Source organism: Camelus ferus, chromosome 16 (genome assembly GCF_009834535.1).
Source record: "Camelus ferus isolate YT-003-E chromosome 16, BCGSAC_Cfer_1.0, whole genome shotgun sequence".
NCBI lineage: Eukaryota > Metazoa > Chordata > Mammalia > Artiodactyla > Camelidae > Camelus > Camelus ferus.
The window spans coordinates 40418888-40439720 of record NC_045711.1 but is presented as its reverse complement, the minus strand read 5'-3'; the positions used below and the strand labels follow the sequence as shown (position 1 = coordinate 40439720).

Sequence of the window (20833 nt, the reverse complement as noted above, 5' to 3'; positions counted from 1 at the left end):
TAAAGCATTCATGAATTACCTGCCTTTACCTAGGATGCTAACTACTTTTGAGTTAGATATAAGAATTAAATATCAGGCTTCATATATATTGTAGCAGTTTGATTTTATGCACACATTTTTTTCTGTTGCCCATAAATGAAACTGTGCTTAAGCAATGGACCATCATAATTTTGGTAACATTCCCAATGTAAGTGAGCTAGGTCAGTAATTGAACAGTCACTGTAATTGAAGATGATGGCTGTCTTCTTGCTTTTGGTCTCCCAAGCTTTCCCCAACCAGCTCAGTATCTTTTCCTTTTTCCTTCTTATAAGAACATTCCATTAAACTTTATTTTAAACCAAGGATATTTAATTGACCCATTCTAGAAATGACCAAGGATTGAAAGTAACACATTAAATGTAAAATCTGTGTGTAATTTTAACAAATTGCTGTGAACTTGGGTTTGTCAGTAGTTTCCTAAAACAAGTAGATAGGGAAATTGAGGTAAAATAAAAGTAAAGGCTTGCTTATTATTACACGTAAATGAATATTAAAATTTCCATTATAAAAAAAAATTTCTATTATAACCAGACTGTGTCTACCTTGCAGTCTAATATTTTTCCAAAATAATGTTATCTTTAAATGTGATTACTTTTGTTGGAAATTGTACATAAACTGTTCCCTTCAAGCTCTGTACCATTGTATTTATTTTAAAGTTGGACAACATGGACAACAGCAGCAAACAAAGATTTAGAGATTACCATAATGCCATTTTCCTCTGATTTCTTGATCTCAGTTTGAGATTTGTGAAATGTTTCTTCCATTTGAAAATGTCTTTAAGTGTCTTAAATTCTGTTCTTCCTCTTGGTAGGCCCTAGTTAATTTCTTAAGAAACTTGAGTATAAATATTAAAAAGCTAGTTAATAAATTCTGCTCATGGTATATTTTTACATTCTTATGCTGGTGGATGCATGAATGATGCCCCTTCGTGATAGTGAAGTTGTGTTAATGGTTCTGTTAGATATCACTGATATATTTTAATATTTATTTGATTAGAAAGTGTTCATTGGCTAATTGCTGCTCAGAAAGATACCTGTCTAAATTCTGCAGTTTCTGTGAAATGGCTTGTATTTCAAGACCTTCTAACTTCTTTTAATTATAGTTCATAAAATAGAATTACTTCACAGTGAGAGTTTTTATTATAAAGCAGCTTTAGAAGATGTGACTGAGTTTGGATAATTTCAAATGAGTGAGATGTTTAAAGAAATTCCTAGACTTTTAGGCATATATTTGGAATCTTCAACTTTTATAAATAGTCTTTAAAAGTCACTTTTAAAATTTTTACTTACAGATGTTTTGAATTACCAAGTTCTAAATCAGGAACTATATTTTAAGCCTGATTCAGGTTCCAAGGAAAGGTCTAGAGGAGCCCTAGTGAATAAAACTGTCTGCAGTGATAGAAATGTTCTGTATCTTCTGTCTTTTTAGTACTGAAATGTGGCCATTTCAGCTGAGGAACTGAATTTAAAATTTATTTCATTTAAATAAGTGTACATTTAAATAGTCACATGTGACTAGTGGGTACCCTCTTAGTACAGGTCTAGAAGCATGATTTTTCAATTATGCTTTGCATAGGCTGTTACAAATATGTCTTTTATATGCCTCATGTTAACCACAAAGCAAAAACCTGTGGTAGATACACAAAAGAAATAGAGCAAGGAATCCAAACATAACACTGAAGATAGTCATCAAATCACAAAGGAAGAGAGAAAGAGAAAGGAACAAAAGAATTACAAAACAGCCAGGAAGCAATTAACAAAATGGCAGTAAATGCATATACTTATCAATAATTACTTTAATTGTAAGTGGACTGAATTCTCCAATCAAAAGACATGGAATAGCTGAATGGATATAAAAACAAAACCCATCTATTTGATGCCTACAAGAGACTGATTTTAGATGTAAGGACGCACAGAGACTGTAAGTGAGGAATGCAAAAAGATGTTTCATGTAAATGGAAACCAAAAGAAAGCTGGGGTAGCTATATATTATCATACAAAATAGACTTTAAAACAAAGACTGTAATAGACAAAGAAGGGTGGTACATAATAATAAATAGGTCAGTCCAACAAGAGGACATAACATTAGTAAATATTTATGTATCCAACATAGGAAAACTTAAATACATAAAACAATATTAACAGACCTAGAGGGAGAAATTGACAGCAATACAATAATAGTAGAGGATTTCAATACCCCACATTCATCCAGACAGAAAAGTCCATACACAGCATTGTCCTGAAATGACACATTAGACCAAGTGTACTTAACAGATACACACAGAGCATTTCATCCCAAAGCAACAGAATGTACATCTTTCTTAAGTGCATATGGAGTATTCTCTCGGATAGATCTTATGTTAGGCCACAAAACAAGTCTTAATTTAAGATTAAAATCATTTCAGGCTTCTTTTCTGACCACAATCATATACAATTTAAAATCAATTATAAAAAGAAAACTGGAATATTCACAAATATATGGAGATTAAATGGTGTGCTACTGAATAATGAATTGGTCAAAGAAGAAATTTTTAAAATACTAAAAAAAAATCTCAAGACAAATGAAAATAGAAATACAACATACTAAACATATGGGATGCAGCAAAAGCAGTCCTAAGAGGGAAAATCATAGTGATAAATGCCTACATTTAAAAATGAAAACAATCTCAAATAAGCAACCTAACTTTACACCTTGAGGAATTAGTAAAAGAAGAACAAACTAAGCCTCAAGTTAGTAGAAGGAAGGCAATAACAAAGATCAGAGCAGAAATAAGTGAATTAGAGATTAAAAGGACAATAGAAAAGAACAATGAAACTAAGAGCTTTTTTTTAAGATGAACAAAATAGACAAACTTTTAGCTAGTCTTTCCATGCAAAAAGAGGACTCTAAGAAATGAAAAAGAAGGTATTACATCTGATACCACAGAAATACCCAAAGAATTATAAGAGACTACTATGAACAATTATACATCAACAAATTGGACAACCTAACAGAAATGGATGAATTCCTAGAAACAGACCATACCAAGACTGAATCATGAAGAAATAGAAAATCTAAACAGACTGATTATTAGTAAGGAGATTGAATCAGTAATCAAAAACCTCCCAACAGACAGAAGTTCAGGACCCAATGGCTTCACTAGTGAATTCTACCAAACATTTAAAGAAGAATTAATACCAATTCTTCTCAAACCTTTCCAAAAAACAGAAGAGGAAACACTTCCCATTTTACAAGGCCAGCATTAACACTGATATCAAAATCAGATAAGGACATGACAAGGGAAGAAAATTATAGGCCAATATATGTGATGAACATAGATGCAAAATCCTCAACAAAATATCAACAAACTAAATTCAGTAACACATTAAAAGGACCATACATTATGATCAAATGGGATTTATTCCAAAGATGCATGGATGGTGGAAATCCATAATTGGTGTGATCATCCACATTAAGAAAATGAAGGATAAAAATCATGTGATCATCTCAACAGATACAGAAAAAGCTTTTGACAAAATTCAACATCCATTTATGATAAAAACTCTCAACAAAGTGCGTACAGAGGGAACATACCTCAACATATATGACAAGCCCAAAGCTAACATCATAATCAACAATTAAAAGCTAAAAGCTATTCTTCTGAAGTCAGGAATAAGACAAGGTTGGCCACTCTTGCTACTTTTATTCAGCATAGTATTAGAAGTCCAATTAGTCGAGAAAAGGAAATAAAAGGCATCCAAATCAAAAAGGAAGGAATAAAACTGTCACTATTTGTCGATGTCATGGTATTATACACAGAAATCCCTAAAGACTTCACAATGAACTGTTAGAACTAATAAACAAATTCAGTAAAGTTACATGATACAAAGTCAGTATACAAAAATTAGTTGTATTTCTGTACAATAATAACAAACTATAAGAAAGAAAAATAAAGAAAACATTCTCATTTACAATCACATCAAAGAGTAAAATACCTGGGAATAAATTTAACCAAGAAGGTAAAAGACCTATACACTGAAAACTCTGAGACTGTGATAAAAGAAATTGAAAAGGATACAAATAAATGGGAAGATATTTTGTGCTCATGGATTGGAAGAATGAATATTGTTAAAATGTCCTCACTACCCAAAGCAATCTACAGATTCAGTGCCATCCCCATCAAAATCCAATGACATTTTTCACAGAAATAGTATGAACAATCCTAAAATTTGTATAGAACTATGAAAGACCTTGAACAGCCAAAGCAGTCTTGAGAAAAAAGAACAAAGCTAGAGGTATCATGCTTCCTGTTTTCAAACTATATTGGAAAACCTGGAGTAATCAAAACAGTATATTATTACCATAAATCAGAAGATCACTGGAACAGAATAGAGAGCCCAGAAATAAAACCACATGTAAATATATGGTCAATTAATTTACAACAAAGGAGCAAGAATATATTATGTGGAAAGTATAGTCTTCTCAACAAATGGTGTTGGGAAAACTGAACAACCACATGCAAAAGAATGAAAATCTTAACATCATACAGAAAAATCAACTGATTGCATACAGGGGGAATTTATCAAATAAGAAAATATATTAAGGATAATGAGAGTGAGGTTTTTCATTGTCAAAAAGGGTGCTACAAATAATGGAAAGAGAATAAAAGCTAGAATAAATACTATGGTATTGGATTGGATTTGCAATACTATAGTGAACTCAGTTGTTTTCAGTAAACACAGATGTTTAATGTGCATGTATGTATATAAATATATTGTATACATGTATGTATTTTGTAACTGTCCACTGAGAGGATGTAAGAACAGTGACACGTCAGTAGTAACAGTGAGCAAACCTATTGCCATAGCACCTTGAGTAGGGAAAGTACAAGATGAGCCTAGAACATTTTAGTGTGCCAGAAAGCAAGGAAGTGATCAAGAAATAATGGGGCCATGTCAGAAAGACAGAGCTGTCATAAAAAAGTTCTTCCTGATCAAGTGAGGCAATTTGAACCAATTTGAGTCAAAATAAATGATAGTGGCAAATTATAACTTATTAAATAAAATAGAAATCTACAAGTCCATACAATAAGAGAGTAAGATGAAAGTTTTATGAAAAACAGGATATTTATATAGACTTAAACTACCTTCTCACACAATATTTATTAATTACAAAAGAAAAAAGAGAAACTACTGTGAAGAAGTCTGGCCGACACCGCCTTAAGTGATCAAAGTGAACCCTATCAGTAATGGAACCTTTTGAAGTCATACATTATCTCATAGAATACAATGAGAAAAATTTACTTGTATGATATTCCTGCCAAAGTTACATAACCCAAGTTTAATCATTAGCACAAACCCAGAGAGGGACATTCAAGTCTTATGTACTTCAAAATTGTCAAAGTCATGACGTCAGCTGTCACCTTAGGAGACTGGAAAAAGAAGAGAAAATTCAATCCAAAATAAGCAGAAGAAAGAATAAAAATATCAAAGCAGAAATCAGTTAAAGCAGGAAAACAATAGAGAAAATCAATGAAACAAAAACAATCTTTGAGAAAATTAATAAAATGGATAAACCTCTAGTCAAATTGATGAAAAAAGATACAGATTACAAGTTTCAGGAATAAGAGGCTATGTCACTATAGATTTTATAGATATTAAAGGATTATAGGGAAATACGAACAATTTTATGTTAGTGAGTTTAACAACTTAGATAAAATGGACAATTTCCTTAAAGGATGCAAATGATCAAAGGACACTTTTGCTACAGAAGACATTATTGGGACATTTGATTGAAACTTCATTGGGGTTTGAGGATTAGATAATGGTCATGTATCAATATTAATGGCCTGACTTAATGGATATATTACGGTTCTTTAGTAGAATATGTTCTAGGAAATATACACTATGGTATTTAGAAATAGTAGGGCATCAGGTCATCAATTTACATTGACTCACTTGAAAATGTTCTTTGAACTCTACTTGCAGTTTTTTTGCTAAGTTTGAAATTATTTCAAAATAAAATTTAAAAAAAAATTAACAATACTTGTGTGTCCCTGTATGATAGGTACATGTTTTAACAGGAAAGTTTTGTTTCTTTTACAGCGGAAAGGAAGCCTCCTTTATTTAATATGAATGCAATGAGTGCCTTATATCACATAGCTCAAAATGAATCCCCTACATTACAGTCTAATGAATGGTGAGTATTGCTAAGAGATACATTACTCAGAATTGTATAAATTAAATGCTTTTTCATAATGTTATCAAAAGTGATTTCATTTCGAGTAAAATGTATTACCGGAAAAGATATTAAAATAGGTTCTATCATGTTCACCCTATTTTGTCTGCTTTTAGCATATGTGTAACTCAGTTCCAAAATAAAGGATAGATGATGCCACATGGAAGCAAGAAGTATTTGCTTTTTACAAAAATTTATAGTTTTATTTATTTTTTTGAACGTTAGGAACACATGTAACCTGATTATATAATAAATAGCATGACTTAAACATTAATATTTTATAACTAAAATATAGATTGTCACAGCCTGTATTTTAATTGAGGAATGGTTTAATTTTATATGGTATAAAACAAAGATAAATAGTTTGATTTATCAGAATTACCAGATAATTCATAATTTTGGAATCATTCTAATTATTATGGTATTTATTATTCAGAATTCTCTGATGTTTTTCTCTCAGTGTTTCCTTGATTTAATAAAATTAAGTTCATTCATGTAAAAAGTTTATGGAGAATAGATTGACAGTTTTGAAAGCCAAGATTTTTATCAGTGTTAGAAAATTTTAGTGGGAAATTAATTCCTCAGGAGTGCCTAGCATTTGAAAAATTCTAGAGGAATATCTAACATATTTAATAAATATTTTAAAATTCAAAAGTAAACACATAAATTAGCAATGCTTTTTTTTTTTTTTTAATACTGGGTATTGAACCCAGGACCTCATGCATGCTAAGCATGTACTCTGCCACTGAGCTATACCCCGACACCCATTTTTTTGAGATTACATAGTTAAGGCATGTTCACAGATCTTAGTACTTATGTAGATACACATAGAAGGAATCTTTTGGCACAGAGTTTGGGATTATCGTACATATAAGTATTAAATACACTGAACACAGACTGTCTTCGCACTGTTTGATACTTTGGGGGTTCAAAAAAATTCCTTTCTTGCCTACAAGGAACTTAAAATCTTACTTGAATATTGAAGACAAACATTGATGGAGTAATTATTACTTACTGCCTTACTCACTGAACTCTCATTAATAACACTATATAATAATAATGTGTTGCAGATTTCTAATGTGGTTTAAAAATATCTTAATTGGTTTTCTGGGTTTAATGGAAATTTATCCATTTACTCAAGGACACCAGATACTTAGGTATAAAAAAATGCTCCCTCGAAAGCAAATAGAGCGATGTTCTGAATCATGCTAATACAGAAGATGATCCAAGGGGCAAAGAAGAAAAGGAGGTGGCTTAGAGAAAAGGAAAAAAAAAATTGATAAGAATGTTACCTTAGATTCAGCTACAGAAAAGAATAAGATTGGCTTTTCTAATTTTGCCTCACTGTAGAATGAGTTGTGATATTTAAATATGTGGGAGCAGGATTTTAAAATAATCTATGCAAATTTATCTTTGGAAAATGGTAAAAATTCATTGGTTGCTTTAGATAATGTGAAATATACAGTATATTGTATCTGCTTTTTTTTTAAATCATTTCTTTTCCATCCCCCCTCCCACCAGTAGGCCCATGCCTTATTTTGTAGATATATTTTTAAAGGAAATAGCAATATGTTCACATGATACTTTCCTTTACAATAGGTCTGATTATTTTCGCAACTTTGTAGATTCTTGCCTCCAGAAAATCCCTCAAGATCGCCCTACATCAGAGGAACTTTTAAAGGTCAGTTCAATTACGCTGTTTTCTACCCCTAAGAAATTATTTTAAAGAATGTGTATTACTCTGAATCAGTATTAAGTATGTTCTAGTTTTTAGTAAAATACTAATTTTATATACTATTCTCCCTTGGAACTTTTCTTAGATCCTAAATTTTTCATTTATTTTTTCAAAATTGAATGTATAGTTAAATAATCAAAATAGTATCAAATGGCTAAATTTTTATATGTGCAAGAATATATTCATGAGTTACAATTACAGATTTTAATTCACATAGCACAATGTCTTATTTCAAAGTTGGTAAAACATAGTTTAACTTTGGATCTAATTTCTATGTCTACCATATTTTATCTATTTTCTGTCCTATATTAAAATAATATGAAAGAAAGAGAAATGACTGTAATATATTTACATAAATATTGTTGAAGAAAAGATTTTTAAAGAAACTGCTAAAATGGATATCGTATTTTTGTTTCCTTTTTGGAAATGCATTTTTTAACTTAGCAATGAAAATATTTGTAAAATGGGGTAAATTCTATTCAGTTTTCACTAGGTTTGGTTGCCTAATTTAAATACATGATTGGTATATGCTTCCTTTTCTCAAAAGTTTATTATTTCATTTGGCACTTGACTGTCTTATTAATAGCAATAATAGTATTGTTAAACTTAATATAGTTCTTAAAACATCTAGATAAAGCAGTAGTAAGTAGAATTTGATTCTGTCTCTTTGTGATCCTAAAGAATCTTGTTGATTTTTCACTATAAGATTTAAGTAGACTATTTTTACATGAATATTTTAGAATTTCAGAGTGATTCACTTCATTTTCACTGACATGTCAATTAAAGATACAAAGAAATTGAAAGAATCTTAACATACATTTGATGGTATTATTTGCAACTTAAACATGAAGAAGCAGTATAAAGTTTTAGTAATGCTTGAAGATTTTTAGGCATTTTACTCATACTCTGAGAAATGAAAGCTTGAATAAATAGATACTCATAATAGCAACAAAAGGTTTAGTATAGCTATGAATTATGTTAGTGAAAAATAAGCAAGATCTATATGTAGAAAACTATCGAACTTAGAAATATGAGATATATTTTGGGGGAGTAAGAAGACTAAATATTATAAATATTGGTACATCCATACCAAGCTAAGGCTCAGGAAAAAGGAATAATGTGACTGGCTTCTTAAACTTGCCTAATATAAGTGAAAGAAGCTCTTTTGCTACAACCAGCCCACCAGGCCCAGGTATTTGTTGATTAGGTCCTAAGTCTGTATATAGTATTCATTTACCTGGTTGATAATGTGTAATGGCACAACCTTATTGTAAATGATAGGAAATATCTATGAAGTGCTTCTTTACCTTTGGCCTAATGGCATTTCTATCACAGCCCATAGTAAAGAAAAAGATTAATAGAAAAAAGGTTTTTTTTTTTAAACATATGAAACTACTTATCTCAGAATTAAAAATTGGAAATAACTGTCCAGAATTAAGGTAATGGTTAAATAATTTGGCATAAACATTTAATGAAATAATCTGTAGGCTTATGTTTATGAGTTTGAAATAACAATACTTATGACAGTGAAATTAGAATCATATATCATGTAGTTAGAACTTTTTACATAGAGAAGAAATAATTTTGGCTAACAAAGAAGGTAAAAGTATTATAGAGGCATCTCATGAATTCAAGGGCAGAAGGTGTCTTTTTGCAGTCTATATGCTAACTGTATCTACAAAACAAAATCTATACATAGAAAATTTCTGAGAAGAAATGTATCAAAATGTAAGTGATAATTCTAATAATGGAATTGTTCTGTCTACTTTTCTATAATATGATAATGTTAAACTTTATTAAACTTTAGTGGTAAAAGTCACTAATAATATAATGTCTTTTAATCAACTGCTAGTGTTTTATGAAGAATATTGTTTATGCAGCTTATAAAGGAACCCATAATATCATCCAGGTTTACATTACATAATTCATCATCAGTGAATGCATTTCTGTTGAAACCTAATAGAACTTGGAACTGACATGCCTTTTCTGTGAAATCAGTAGTTCTAAGAATATATAAACCTTTATTTAGCCTTTGTTTAGGGCTCTAATTGGATTTAATTTCTTAGTGTTTAATTAAACTCTTTTATTTTTTCAACTCTGCGTTTTTAGAAGTCCAAAATTTTTATAAAATGTTCCAAGGTAGTTATATATAGGCACAGAGTGATTATATGTAAATGACAATTTTGCAAGTGTAAGAAGTCAGAAGTGTAATAGAATGAGGTAGCTATAGATGATATGCTTTGTCTATCATGGTTTTTTAGGGTAGTAACTCTTGGATCTAAGAAGGGGGTACATTTGTACTAACTGAAAAAATACATAGATTTCAACCTGACTTTTACCTTCTCTTATCCAGCACATGTTTGTTCTTCGGGAGCGCCCTGAAACAGTGTTAATAGATCTCATTCAGAGGACAAAGGATGCAGTAAGAGAGCTGGACAATCTGCAGTATCGAAAGATGAAAAAACTCCTTTTCCAGGAGGCACATAATGGACCAGCAGTAGAAGCACAGGAAGAAGAAGAGGTAAAAATTTAGAAATGACTCAAATATTGAGCTCTCTTCATTGGCTTCTTACTATGCAACTTGTCTTTTACATCACAAATCTTTTACATGAGTGATTACCAGATTGTGTTTTCTTAACACTGGTCCTTTAAGATCCCAGGTGGGAAAATGGTTTTGCATTTTTTTAAACCCAACCCCTTTGCAATGCACACTGGCGTATAGTAAAGCTCTGCAAAATCTTGTTAACTTGTTCAACTTTGTTTCATCTATTCCTTCTTAAATTTCTTGGGCACTGAACTTTTCTTTTTCTCCTGATTGTCCAGTTCCATGGGACATGCTTTTGAAAATACTTGAAATTACATACTCTGAGAGTTGACAGTGCTCACTCACAAGTCATTAGAAAGTTACAAAGCATTCTACTCTGGCACCAGGGATATTTGATTCTTTTCAGTTCTGCATAGTTTCATTCCATCTACATAGTTATGAAATACTCATTTTACAAATGAGTAAAGCAAGGCTCAGTGGTTAACTGACTCATTGTTGGTAGAAGCATATGGTTTCAAATTCTAGTATCTCTCACTCTCAGGGCCAAATTCTTTCCATGATGCCCTTTAGGGAGAAGAGAAATACAAACTTGCAATAGAAATGTTACAGAACTTTCTCACATGGAAATATACCTATAAAGCTGTAATTTTTACTTTAAATATTTTCAGTTTTCTTCTTTGCTCCTGGCTTTTTGTTCTTTTCTGTTTTCCAGTGAGAGAGATCACTTTGCATTCTGAAACTAGGAGCAGTTGTTACTTTTCTTTTTAATAGCACTACATAATTAATGACATGAACATAATTAATGAAATGTAAGATTCTCTTAATCTACAGTTTTGGGTTTTTTGTGTTTTGGTTTTTTTTAGTTCTTGAGACAGTCATTCAGAATTTGGGGCTGTTTTAGATGTATGAAATAAAGTTGTGAATACAGTAAAGTGAAATTAATAAAATTCTCATCTTCAACAGCATCTCTATTAAGCTAGGGATATAAGAAAAGTTTATATATATATGTATACCGTATGTCTGTATTATTAAATTCTGCATATCTCATAGAGTTTTGGTATGGTAAGACTGCTGTAATGTTGGTACCCAGATACCATGGCTTGCCTGGTTACTTCAGAAAAACATTCTTGTGATTGCGATTAAATATATATATAATGCATAATTTTTGATATACAGAAAAATAGGAATTAATATTAAGTTATTTGGTGGTAGAAGGATAGGCTAGAGATTATATTTTAAGGAAGAAAGAAAAATATACTTACAAAAGGCTTCAACAAAAGAAACAACTCAAAGAGGTTGCTTATAGGATTTTTTTTTTTTTAAAAAGGTTGGAGCTTGTTTTAACCATGGGAATCATTGAGAAATGAGCAGAATTTCTATATATCCCATGAGATGTGTGGTAAAAATGAATTTCAAAAAATGTCAAACAATTTAGAGAAAATTATATACTAATCTATGGAAATAACCCAAAACTGATGAACTGACTTTTTCACACACTTGGTTGGGTTTTTGTTAACTACTTGTTAATCTTTTTTATTTGTTTTTCTGTAAACTAACAGTTGGTCAACTTAGTGGTCTTGACATATAAAGAGAATTTCTCATGATAGACCTCTAACTTTCTAAAGACTATGTGCCAAGCAGTGTGCTAGATGCTTATATTTAAGAAATTGAAAGAGATATAGATACTTGAATCTATGCTCTTTTTCCTTAGGAACAAGATCATGGTGTTGGACGGACAGGAACAGTGAATAGTGTTGGAAGTAATCAGTCTATTCCCAGTATGTCCATCAGTGCCAGTAGCCAAAGCAGTAGTGTTAACAGTCTTCCAGATGCCTCGGATGACAAGAGTGAGCTAGACATGATGGAGGGAGACCACACAGTGATGTCTAATAGTTCTGTCATTCATTTAAAACCTGTGAGTATTTGGATTTCAGTGAAAAAAAATTCAGCTTTGGTAAATATTTTTTTCATCTGACTAGTTTACGAGGAGATTTTTTTTTCCTTTGCTATTTCAGCAATTTGGACCAGTTCTAGATAACTTTTTTTTCCTTTGAGTAAAAGTAGTTTTATTCAGAGAAATATGTACTCCATAGACAGAGTGCAGGCTGTCTCAGAAGGCAAGTGAAAGGCCACAAGATGTAGAGTTGGGTGCTTAGCTCAGCGTAAAAGTAGGTACACACTCCATAGACAGAGTGCAGGCCCTCTCACTCAGAAGGGAGAGTGACCATAGGTTTTATTTTAAAATGGCAGTAGCCTTTTAATTCCCACTGCATTTGGGAGACAAATGTTTTGAGAATACAAAAAATATTTTTTAAATCTTAGAAGAAAGAAATACAGAAATACTATATATACATTTATTATGTGGAGTTACTTAGATAGAAGATAAAGTATTTAAAAATAGTAAGTATACTCATGATATTCATTATAATATAATGGTTGCCTCTGAAGAGTGGGAGAGTGGATTAGGACGGCTGGTGATCAAAAGTGACTTTTGCGTTATCCATAATGTATACGTCTTTAAAACTTAGTGTCATTATGGAAAAATATGAATTCTGGGTTTAGGAAGTAAGGGTATTTGTACATTGTACTTTCGAGTACAAAATTTTAAATTTTCCTGAAAATATTTGAAGATCAGACAACTCCTTTTAGCAATTAATAAGATTGCTTCCCTTTTAACTTTGCAGCATGTAGTGTTACTTAAAAAGTTGTTAGGCACAGTAGCTAAAAGGTGGAACCAATCCACATGTTCCTCAGCAGATGAATGGATAAATAAACTGTGTAATATACATATAGTGGGTATTATTCAGCTATAAAGAGGAATGAAATTTTGATACATACTACAACATGAGTGAACCTTGAAAACATGCTCAGTGATACAAGCCAGATGTGAGAAGACAAATATTGTATGATTCCATTCGTATGAAATATCTAGGATAAGCAAATTCATAGAGACAGAAAGTAGATTAGAGGTTACCAGGGGCTGAGTGGAGGATGAAATGGAGAGTTTTTGTTAATGGATACAGAATTTCCATTTGGGGTAATAAAAAAATTTTTGGAAATAGATGGTGATGGTTACACAGCATTAAGAATATAATTAACACCACTGAATTATATACAAATGGTTAAAATGGCAAATTTTATATTACATATGTTTTAACATAACACACATAGCTTTAAGGAATGATTTAGTTAAGTAGTAGTGTTATTCAGGGAAAAAATCATGTTTAATTTTTATATTCTTAGGCAACGGGATCAGCCATTAAAATGATTATTCCCACAATTAGTTGGTTGTTAATTGACTTCCTCTTCAGTTAACGAACTTAAGTACATATAAGGCAAGACATCAGTTCTTAAAATATTTATAACTGTCTTTTGTTTACCTATCTTGGACAAATGGTAGAAGTATTAACAAAAGTTTTTAAAGCTATGTTATTACTTCCAAAACCCAAGAGCCTTAGAGTAATTAATTTTATTATTGCTGTTTAAAATACTGACTGCATGTTTTATCATTTTTAAGTTATATTAAAGCTTTTCAATTTTGCATTTAATGAGTAGTATATAAATGTAGCCTTATATGTTTCCATATCCTGAATCGATGTGCTATTTTATACATTGAGGCAATAGTGTCTCCTGATTCAAATTACATTGAAAATAAAATGTCTGCATTCCCAATTTCTTTTTTTGCTTTTTAAAGTTATATTTTTGAGATTTATTGATCAAGTTGTCTTTAAAAGTTCAAGTGAACTGTGTTTGTTCATCTCAGTATTACCTCTCTCTCTGCCTAGGAGGAAGAAAATTACAGAGAAGAGGGAGACCCTAGAACAAGGGCATCGGATCCACAATCTCCACCCCAAGTATCTCGTCATAAATCACACTACCGTAATCGAGAACACTTTGCTACTATACGGACTGCATCACTGGTATGTACTACCCTGAATTAGAAATTTTCATGTTGGACCTTGACATCTATACTCAAATACAATTTTATCTTTTTTTTTGTATTTGGGGTTTATTTTGCAAAACATTAACTGCCTCCTATGAGAAAGTTATTATACAAAGCACTCTGAGAGATGTTAAACTAATAATGTCTTCAAGATGTATACTCAAATAGTATGTTAGAGTTCATTAAATGCTAAAAGAGGGATAAAGGTGCTAAATAGGAATTCAGATTATTTTTGATTCACGGCATAAAGGAAGTATTTATGAAACAAATTGTTTGAGCCTTTAATAATTAGTTGGTTTTAAGCACAGGAGAGAAGGAAAAATGTTATTTCTTCCTAAGAATTGACAGGATAACCAAAATGAGGGGGAATGTTTGGGAAATAGGAAGTAATCCTGTTTGATACACTCAAAATGTAGTTCTTCTGATTTCCCAAATAATAAAAATGGATTCTTTGCCCACTATAAGGATGTTGTTATAGTGGAGTACTTATAACCCTGATCAGTCCGATATATAGGATCAAAACATAATAAAGGATACTAGGGATAAAAAGAAATTACATTAAGATATCAAAGGATAAGTAGGCTGTTAGAAAATATGAAAGAAAGAAAAAGGTATATGGGGATTATATGAGTTATCAACTACATAAGCAGATTTTATAAATCCCATGCTGTGGCCCATGAATCTGAATGGCATGTGGCCCTAAAACACAACCCCCCCACCGTAAGTCAAGTCATTCCTACTATTCTGCAACATGTAATAACTCTGTGAACAGAGCAAGTGGCAAAGATTGCTTAATTTTTTCATGACTATTTTAATAAATACCTGGATAGGGGCCAGCTCATGGGAAAACATCTCTGAGATTTGGCATGTGTTAAATGTTTCCCAAGCAAGTCTTCTGTCTCATTTGGCCCCCTCATATTAATTAAGGATACTCAAGGTAATAGGTTTAGAAACTTAAGATTCGTATCTTTAAACCTAGTAATTCCGTTTAGTTCAAATAAAACAGAGTAGGTAGATTTGTGTACAAAGATAAGCATAGCTATAATATAATTATCGTATACTGTAACAATCTAAATTCTGCCTTGGGTTTCTTTCATATGATAAAAATGCATAAATCTTAGGTATTCAATTTGAAGTATTTTTACAGTGATACACAACACTATGTTAACCATTATCTTAAAAAAGCAAGATTAAAATGTCTTATCATCCCAGAAAGTTCCCTCATACCCCTCTTTAGTCAGTTCTATACTTTGATGATCACCACTTTGTTTCTTCACTGTTGATAGTTTTAACTGTTTTGGGGTTTCATATAAATGGAATCACACAAAATGTACTCTTTTGTGTCTGGCTTATTTTGATTAGCTTAATATTTTTGAGATCCATCTCTATAGTGTTCATCAAAGTTCATTCTTTTTTATTACTGTGAATAGTTTTCCATTGTGTGAATATACCACGATTTTTTAATCCATTCTTCTATTGATGAACACTTGGTTTGATTCCCATTTGGGGCTATTACACGTAAGGTTGCTATAAAAGTTCTTATACAAGTCTTTATATGAACATTATGTTTTAATTTCTTTTGTATGTTTGGGAGGTGGGTTGGAGGGGTGTTAGGTTTGTTTATTTGTTTGTTTATTAAATGGCGGTACTAAGGATTGAACCTAGGATCTCATGCATGCTAGACATGCCCTCTACTATACCCTCCCCTCTGTTTTAATTTCTTTTGGGTTAATAAATACTTAAAAGTAGAATTGCAGGGTCCTGGGGTATGTATCTGTTTAACTTACTAGGAAGCTGTCAAACTTTTTTCCAAAATTGCCGTACCATTTCACATGCCCATCTGCAGTGTATAGCAGTTCCATTTGGACCATATCCTCTCCAACATTTGGTGTAGTCAGCCTGTTTTTGTTAGCCATTCTAGCTAGTGGGTGTCAAGTGGAATGTCATAGTGGGTGGGGTTTTCTGTTTGGGGTTTTTGGGGGGGGAATTTCACCATGACTAAAGATGTCACCATAATAAGGACCTTTTCATGTGCTTATTGTCACTTTTTTAATGAAGTGTCTCTTCAAATCTTTTGCCTTGTTTCTTATTCAGATATTCATATTTTTAATATTGATTTGTAGGAGTGCTTTTATATAGTCTGGATACAAGTATTGTATCTTATATATATCTTGCAAGTATTTTTTTCTTCATCTATAATTTACCTGGTCTTTTTCTTATTGTTGTCTTGATAAGAGGTTAAAAATTTTTAGTTTTAAATTCCTATTTAACTCAAATTAAACACAGGTAAAGGACTTGAATAGACATTTCTGCAAAGAAGATATGCAAGTGGCTAACAAGCACATGAAAAGTGCTCAACATCACTAGTCATTAGGGAAATGCAAATCAAAACCACAGTGAGGTGCCGCCTCACACCCACTAGGATGGCTACGTACACACACACACACACACACACACACATACACAATAGCAAGTGTTGGAGAGTGCAGAGGAATTAAAACTTCTGTATATTGCTTATAGGAATGTAAAAATGGTTCAGCTGCTGTGAAAAACAGTTAATGATGCCTCAAAAAGTTAAACATAGAATCTCTACATGACCCAGCAATTCTGCCCCTAGGTATATATCCAAAAAAATTGAAAACAGGTACTCAAACAAGTACATGTACACACATGTTCACAGCATCACTATTTACAAGGTGGAAACAACACAGATGTTCACCAGTGGATGAATGGATAAACAAATTTGGTATATGCAAACAATGGAATATTATTTAGCTATAAAAAGGGATTAAGTACTGATACATGCTGTACAACACTTTAGAAACATGCTAAATGAAAGAAGCCAGAGACAAAAGGTGATATATTATATGACTATTCATATGGAATATCCAGAGTAAGTAAATCCATGGAGACAAAAAACAGATTGGTGTTTCCAGAATGGGGAGCAACTGCTTAACAGGTACAGGGTTTTCTTCTGAAGTGATAAAAATGTTTTGTAACTACATAGATGGTTGTCTAACATTGTGTTTATGCTAAATACTACTGAGTTGTTAACTTTGAAATGATTAGTTCTATATTATATAAATTTCACCTCAATTAAAAAATCATATATATATAAAATATATAAAATAGTCAGTGATTTTTGTGTCCTCCCCAAGAAATTTTTGCCTACCCTAGAGTCATGAAGACATTCTGTATTTTTTTCTGCTCTATAATTCTGGGGTTTATGTTGATATCAAAAGATTCTTTTAAAACTGATTTTTGTACATAGGGTGATACAGGGGTCAAGGGTTTTGTTTTTTGCCTTTATATACAGAGAACCAATTGTTTAAACAGAATTTGATGCTAACACATTTCTTTCCTCTTTGAGTTAACTTGACTTTTTGGTGGAAAATCAATTGACTAGGTATGTGTGGGTCTATTTCTAGATTTTATTCTGTTCCTTTGATCTATTCAGCTTATCCTTCCGCAAATACCACACTGTTTTGAAATGTGCTTTTTCCAACTTTTTTTTCTCCTTGAGATTGTTTTAGCTATTCTAGGTCCTTTACGTTCCTGTATAAATTTTAGAACCAGCTTGCCTGTTTCTTTAAAAAAAAAAAAAAAAAAGACCTGTTGGAAATTTAATTGGAAACTGCTCACTGGAATATCTTACATTGATTCCTACTTCGTTAATAGTAGAATGGTCTAAAATGCTTTTGAAAGAAAAATGTTTTGCTTTATTTTATTCTTTTCTCTCCATTGTTTGTGTGCCTAGGTTACGAGACAAATGCAAGAACATGAGCAGGACTCTGAGCTTAGAGAACAGATGTCTGGCTATAAGAGAATGAGGCGGCAACATCAAAAGCAGCTGATGACTCTGGAAAATAAACTAAAGGCTGAGATGGACGAACATCGCCTCAGATTAGACAAAGATCTTGAAACACAGCGTAACAATTTTGCTGCAGAAATGGAGAAACTTGTCAAGAAACATCAGGCTGCAATGGAAAAAGAGGTAGCTGACTGAGTATTATTAATTTATTTATTCTAGTTTGTAACCATCTCAGAATTAACCAAGATGACATTTTGATGTTAGGATATCTGTTCCCCAGAACTAAGCAGATCAGCTGGGGAAAGGGAGAAGCATTTACACAACATGTATAATACCAAGTACTGAGTCTGGGAATCAATAGACAGATTATTTCCTGACATTTGATAGTTTTATAGTGTCACAGTGGGTAAGTCATGCAATCATTCTAGACTCTAGGTGCCCTGGTTATCTGAGGAGTTTGATAAATCACCTATCAGTAGGTGATTTACATCTCAAAAAATCACTCATGATTCTCTTTGCTGTGTATTTTTTGGAAACCTTTCTTAAATTTATAGCAGCATTTTAATATCAGAGAATAACTGAAGATTACTGTAATACATACGGAAAATGTTAGTGATTATAAATTAAGAGAGATTCGGATTAGTTTTTTTTTAATGTTTTATTTTTTTAATTTTTCTGGGGGGAAGATAATTAGACTTATTTTTAGAGGAGGTACTGGGGATTAGAACCCAGAACCTCATGCATGCTAAGCATGCGCTCTACCACTTGAGCTATACCTTCCCCCAGATTAGTATTTAGCCCATTTATTTATTAACAAATAAATATTCTACTGTATGATAAAGGCACTTTTTTTTTAGGATTCTTGTTATGTGAAACCTTTTCTTCTTATGTTTTTGATGTCTGTGAGTTAAATTTTGATAGTCCCCTTTGTTAAGTAAAATATAAGGTTCTCAGTAAATTTACATAATTTCTAGAAATATGTCTGACTAGTCCAAGTTGAGGCATTATTTATCATAGCTACCTTGTTTACTCTTCCCCTCCCGAAAAGAAGAACTATTTTCTCATAATAGTGGACAATTCGGCAAAATAATTTATGGAGTAGATAAATATTTGATTTTGAAACAATTTGGTGAAAGAATGTATAGATATTTAGAATCTTATGGGGTTCTGCGAAGTATGTGTAATAATTTGGAAAGACGTAGATACTAACATATTTAGAAGAGCAATTTAAGAAACAGGATGTACAATATGATTACAGATTTATTTAAAATGTGTGTATGCATGGAAAAAAATGAGGAAGGATATGCACCAAAATGTTTATATTGGTTATCTCTGGGTGCTAAAATCATGTAAATATTTCCTTTGTGTTTGTCTATATTTCCTAAATGATCTACAATGAATATGTATTGCATACATAATCAAATAAAATAATATGATACTGTTTAACATTTTCATATTATTTAATACATAAATTAAAGGTCATGGTTTAGTTTGAGGATGAATGTATTACATTATTTAATATATGAGTCAATAGAGATAGAAGGTCATGATTTAATTACATTTGTGGATAAATTTGTTCTTATTTTATTTTATTGGGGGAGGACATGTTGTTGTTAAGTGGGAAAAAAACTGAAAACATTTGACTCTGTAAAAGACCAGCATTTTAATGATGAGTTCCATTTACTGGTTCTCTGAAATTCAAATAATAAGGATGCTGACTGATACTTACTAATAATTTGCTGGGTATTCTTCTTTTGGTAATGCTTATGTTGATTTTGTTCTTAGGGGGGAAAATATCCTTAGTGGTGTATATTAAGTTGCTGCTTTGAATCTATCTACTTAACTAATTTGATCCACTTTTTAAATTTCCTATAGGCTAAAGTGATGGCCAATGAGGAGAAAAAATTTCAGCAACATATTCAGGCCCAACAGAAGAAAGAACTGAACAGCTTTTTGGAGTCCCAGAAAAGAGAATATAAACTTCGAAAAGAACAGCTTAAGGAGGTGCATATTTTGAAAAAATTTATCTATTGAGGTTGATCAACTCATATAAACATTAGAATAAATCAAATATACATTGATGTTTATCAATTGAAAGAACCATTAGGATAAATTTTTCTTTCGTTGTTTGTGGCCACTAAACACGTATCAGTTTGAATAAAGACATTAATTATAATCAGTTACTCTTCTGCAGACCAAGATCCTCGTGAATAGGATCTAAAAAGAATCATCTCTTAAAAATACAAATTATTTTATTTATAATAGCTTTCCTATGTACTTATTAAATAACTGACTCACTAGAAATAAAATATTTGAGCTGTGAAAAGAAGCGACACATTTCTGTCTTTTAAAAGTAGGTCATACCTTTTTACTTTAGGCTCAGAAGATTACAATAATTTGTTCTTATTCTAGTTTTCACATATAGTAAAAATAAGAGGCGTATTTGCTTATCATGTGTTCTTTAATAGGAGAACATGCTGATCATTTTTTATGACTACATTATTTCATATTTATTTCCCCTCTATGTGCTGCTTTCTTGAACTT

General features: G+C 31.6%; 1 protein-coding gene across 3 annotated transcripts in view; it reads left to right on the top strand.

Moving 5' to 3' along the window:
- Positions 1 to 20833, top strand: part of TAOK1 (TAO kinase 1) — a 113327-nt gene that overhangs the window by 66905 nt on the left and 25589 nt on the right. For all 3 annotated transcript variants that reach the window (XR_004311777.1, XM_032457544.1, XM_032457545.1), the window contains 7 exons: positions 6123 to 6216; positions 7855 to 7936; positions 10344 to 10511; positions 12247 to 12450; positions 14321 to 14455; positions 18236 to 18472; positions 20165 to 20293. Coding sequence is in view for 2 of the 3 variants with exons in the window: in XM_032457544.1 (XP_032313435.1) it covers positions 6123 to 6216; positions 7855 to 7936; positions 10344 to 10511; positions 12247 to 12450; positions 14321 to 14455; positions 18236 to 18472; positions 20165 to 20293 (1049 nt within the window). In the remaining variant the exon portion in view is untranslated. The remainder of the gene's footprint in view (positions 1 to 6122; positions 6217 to 7854; positions 7937 to 10343; positions 10512 to 12246; positions 12451 to 14320; positions 14456 to 18235; positions 18473 to 20164; positions 20294 to 20833) is intronic.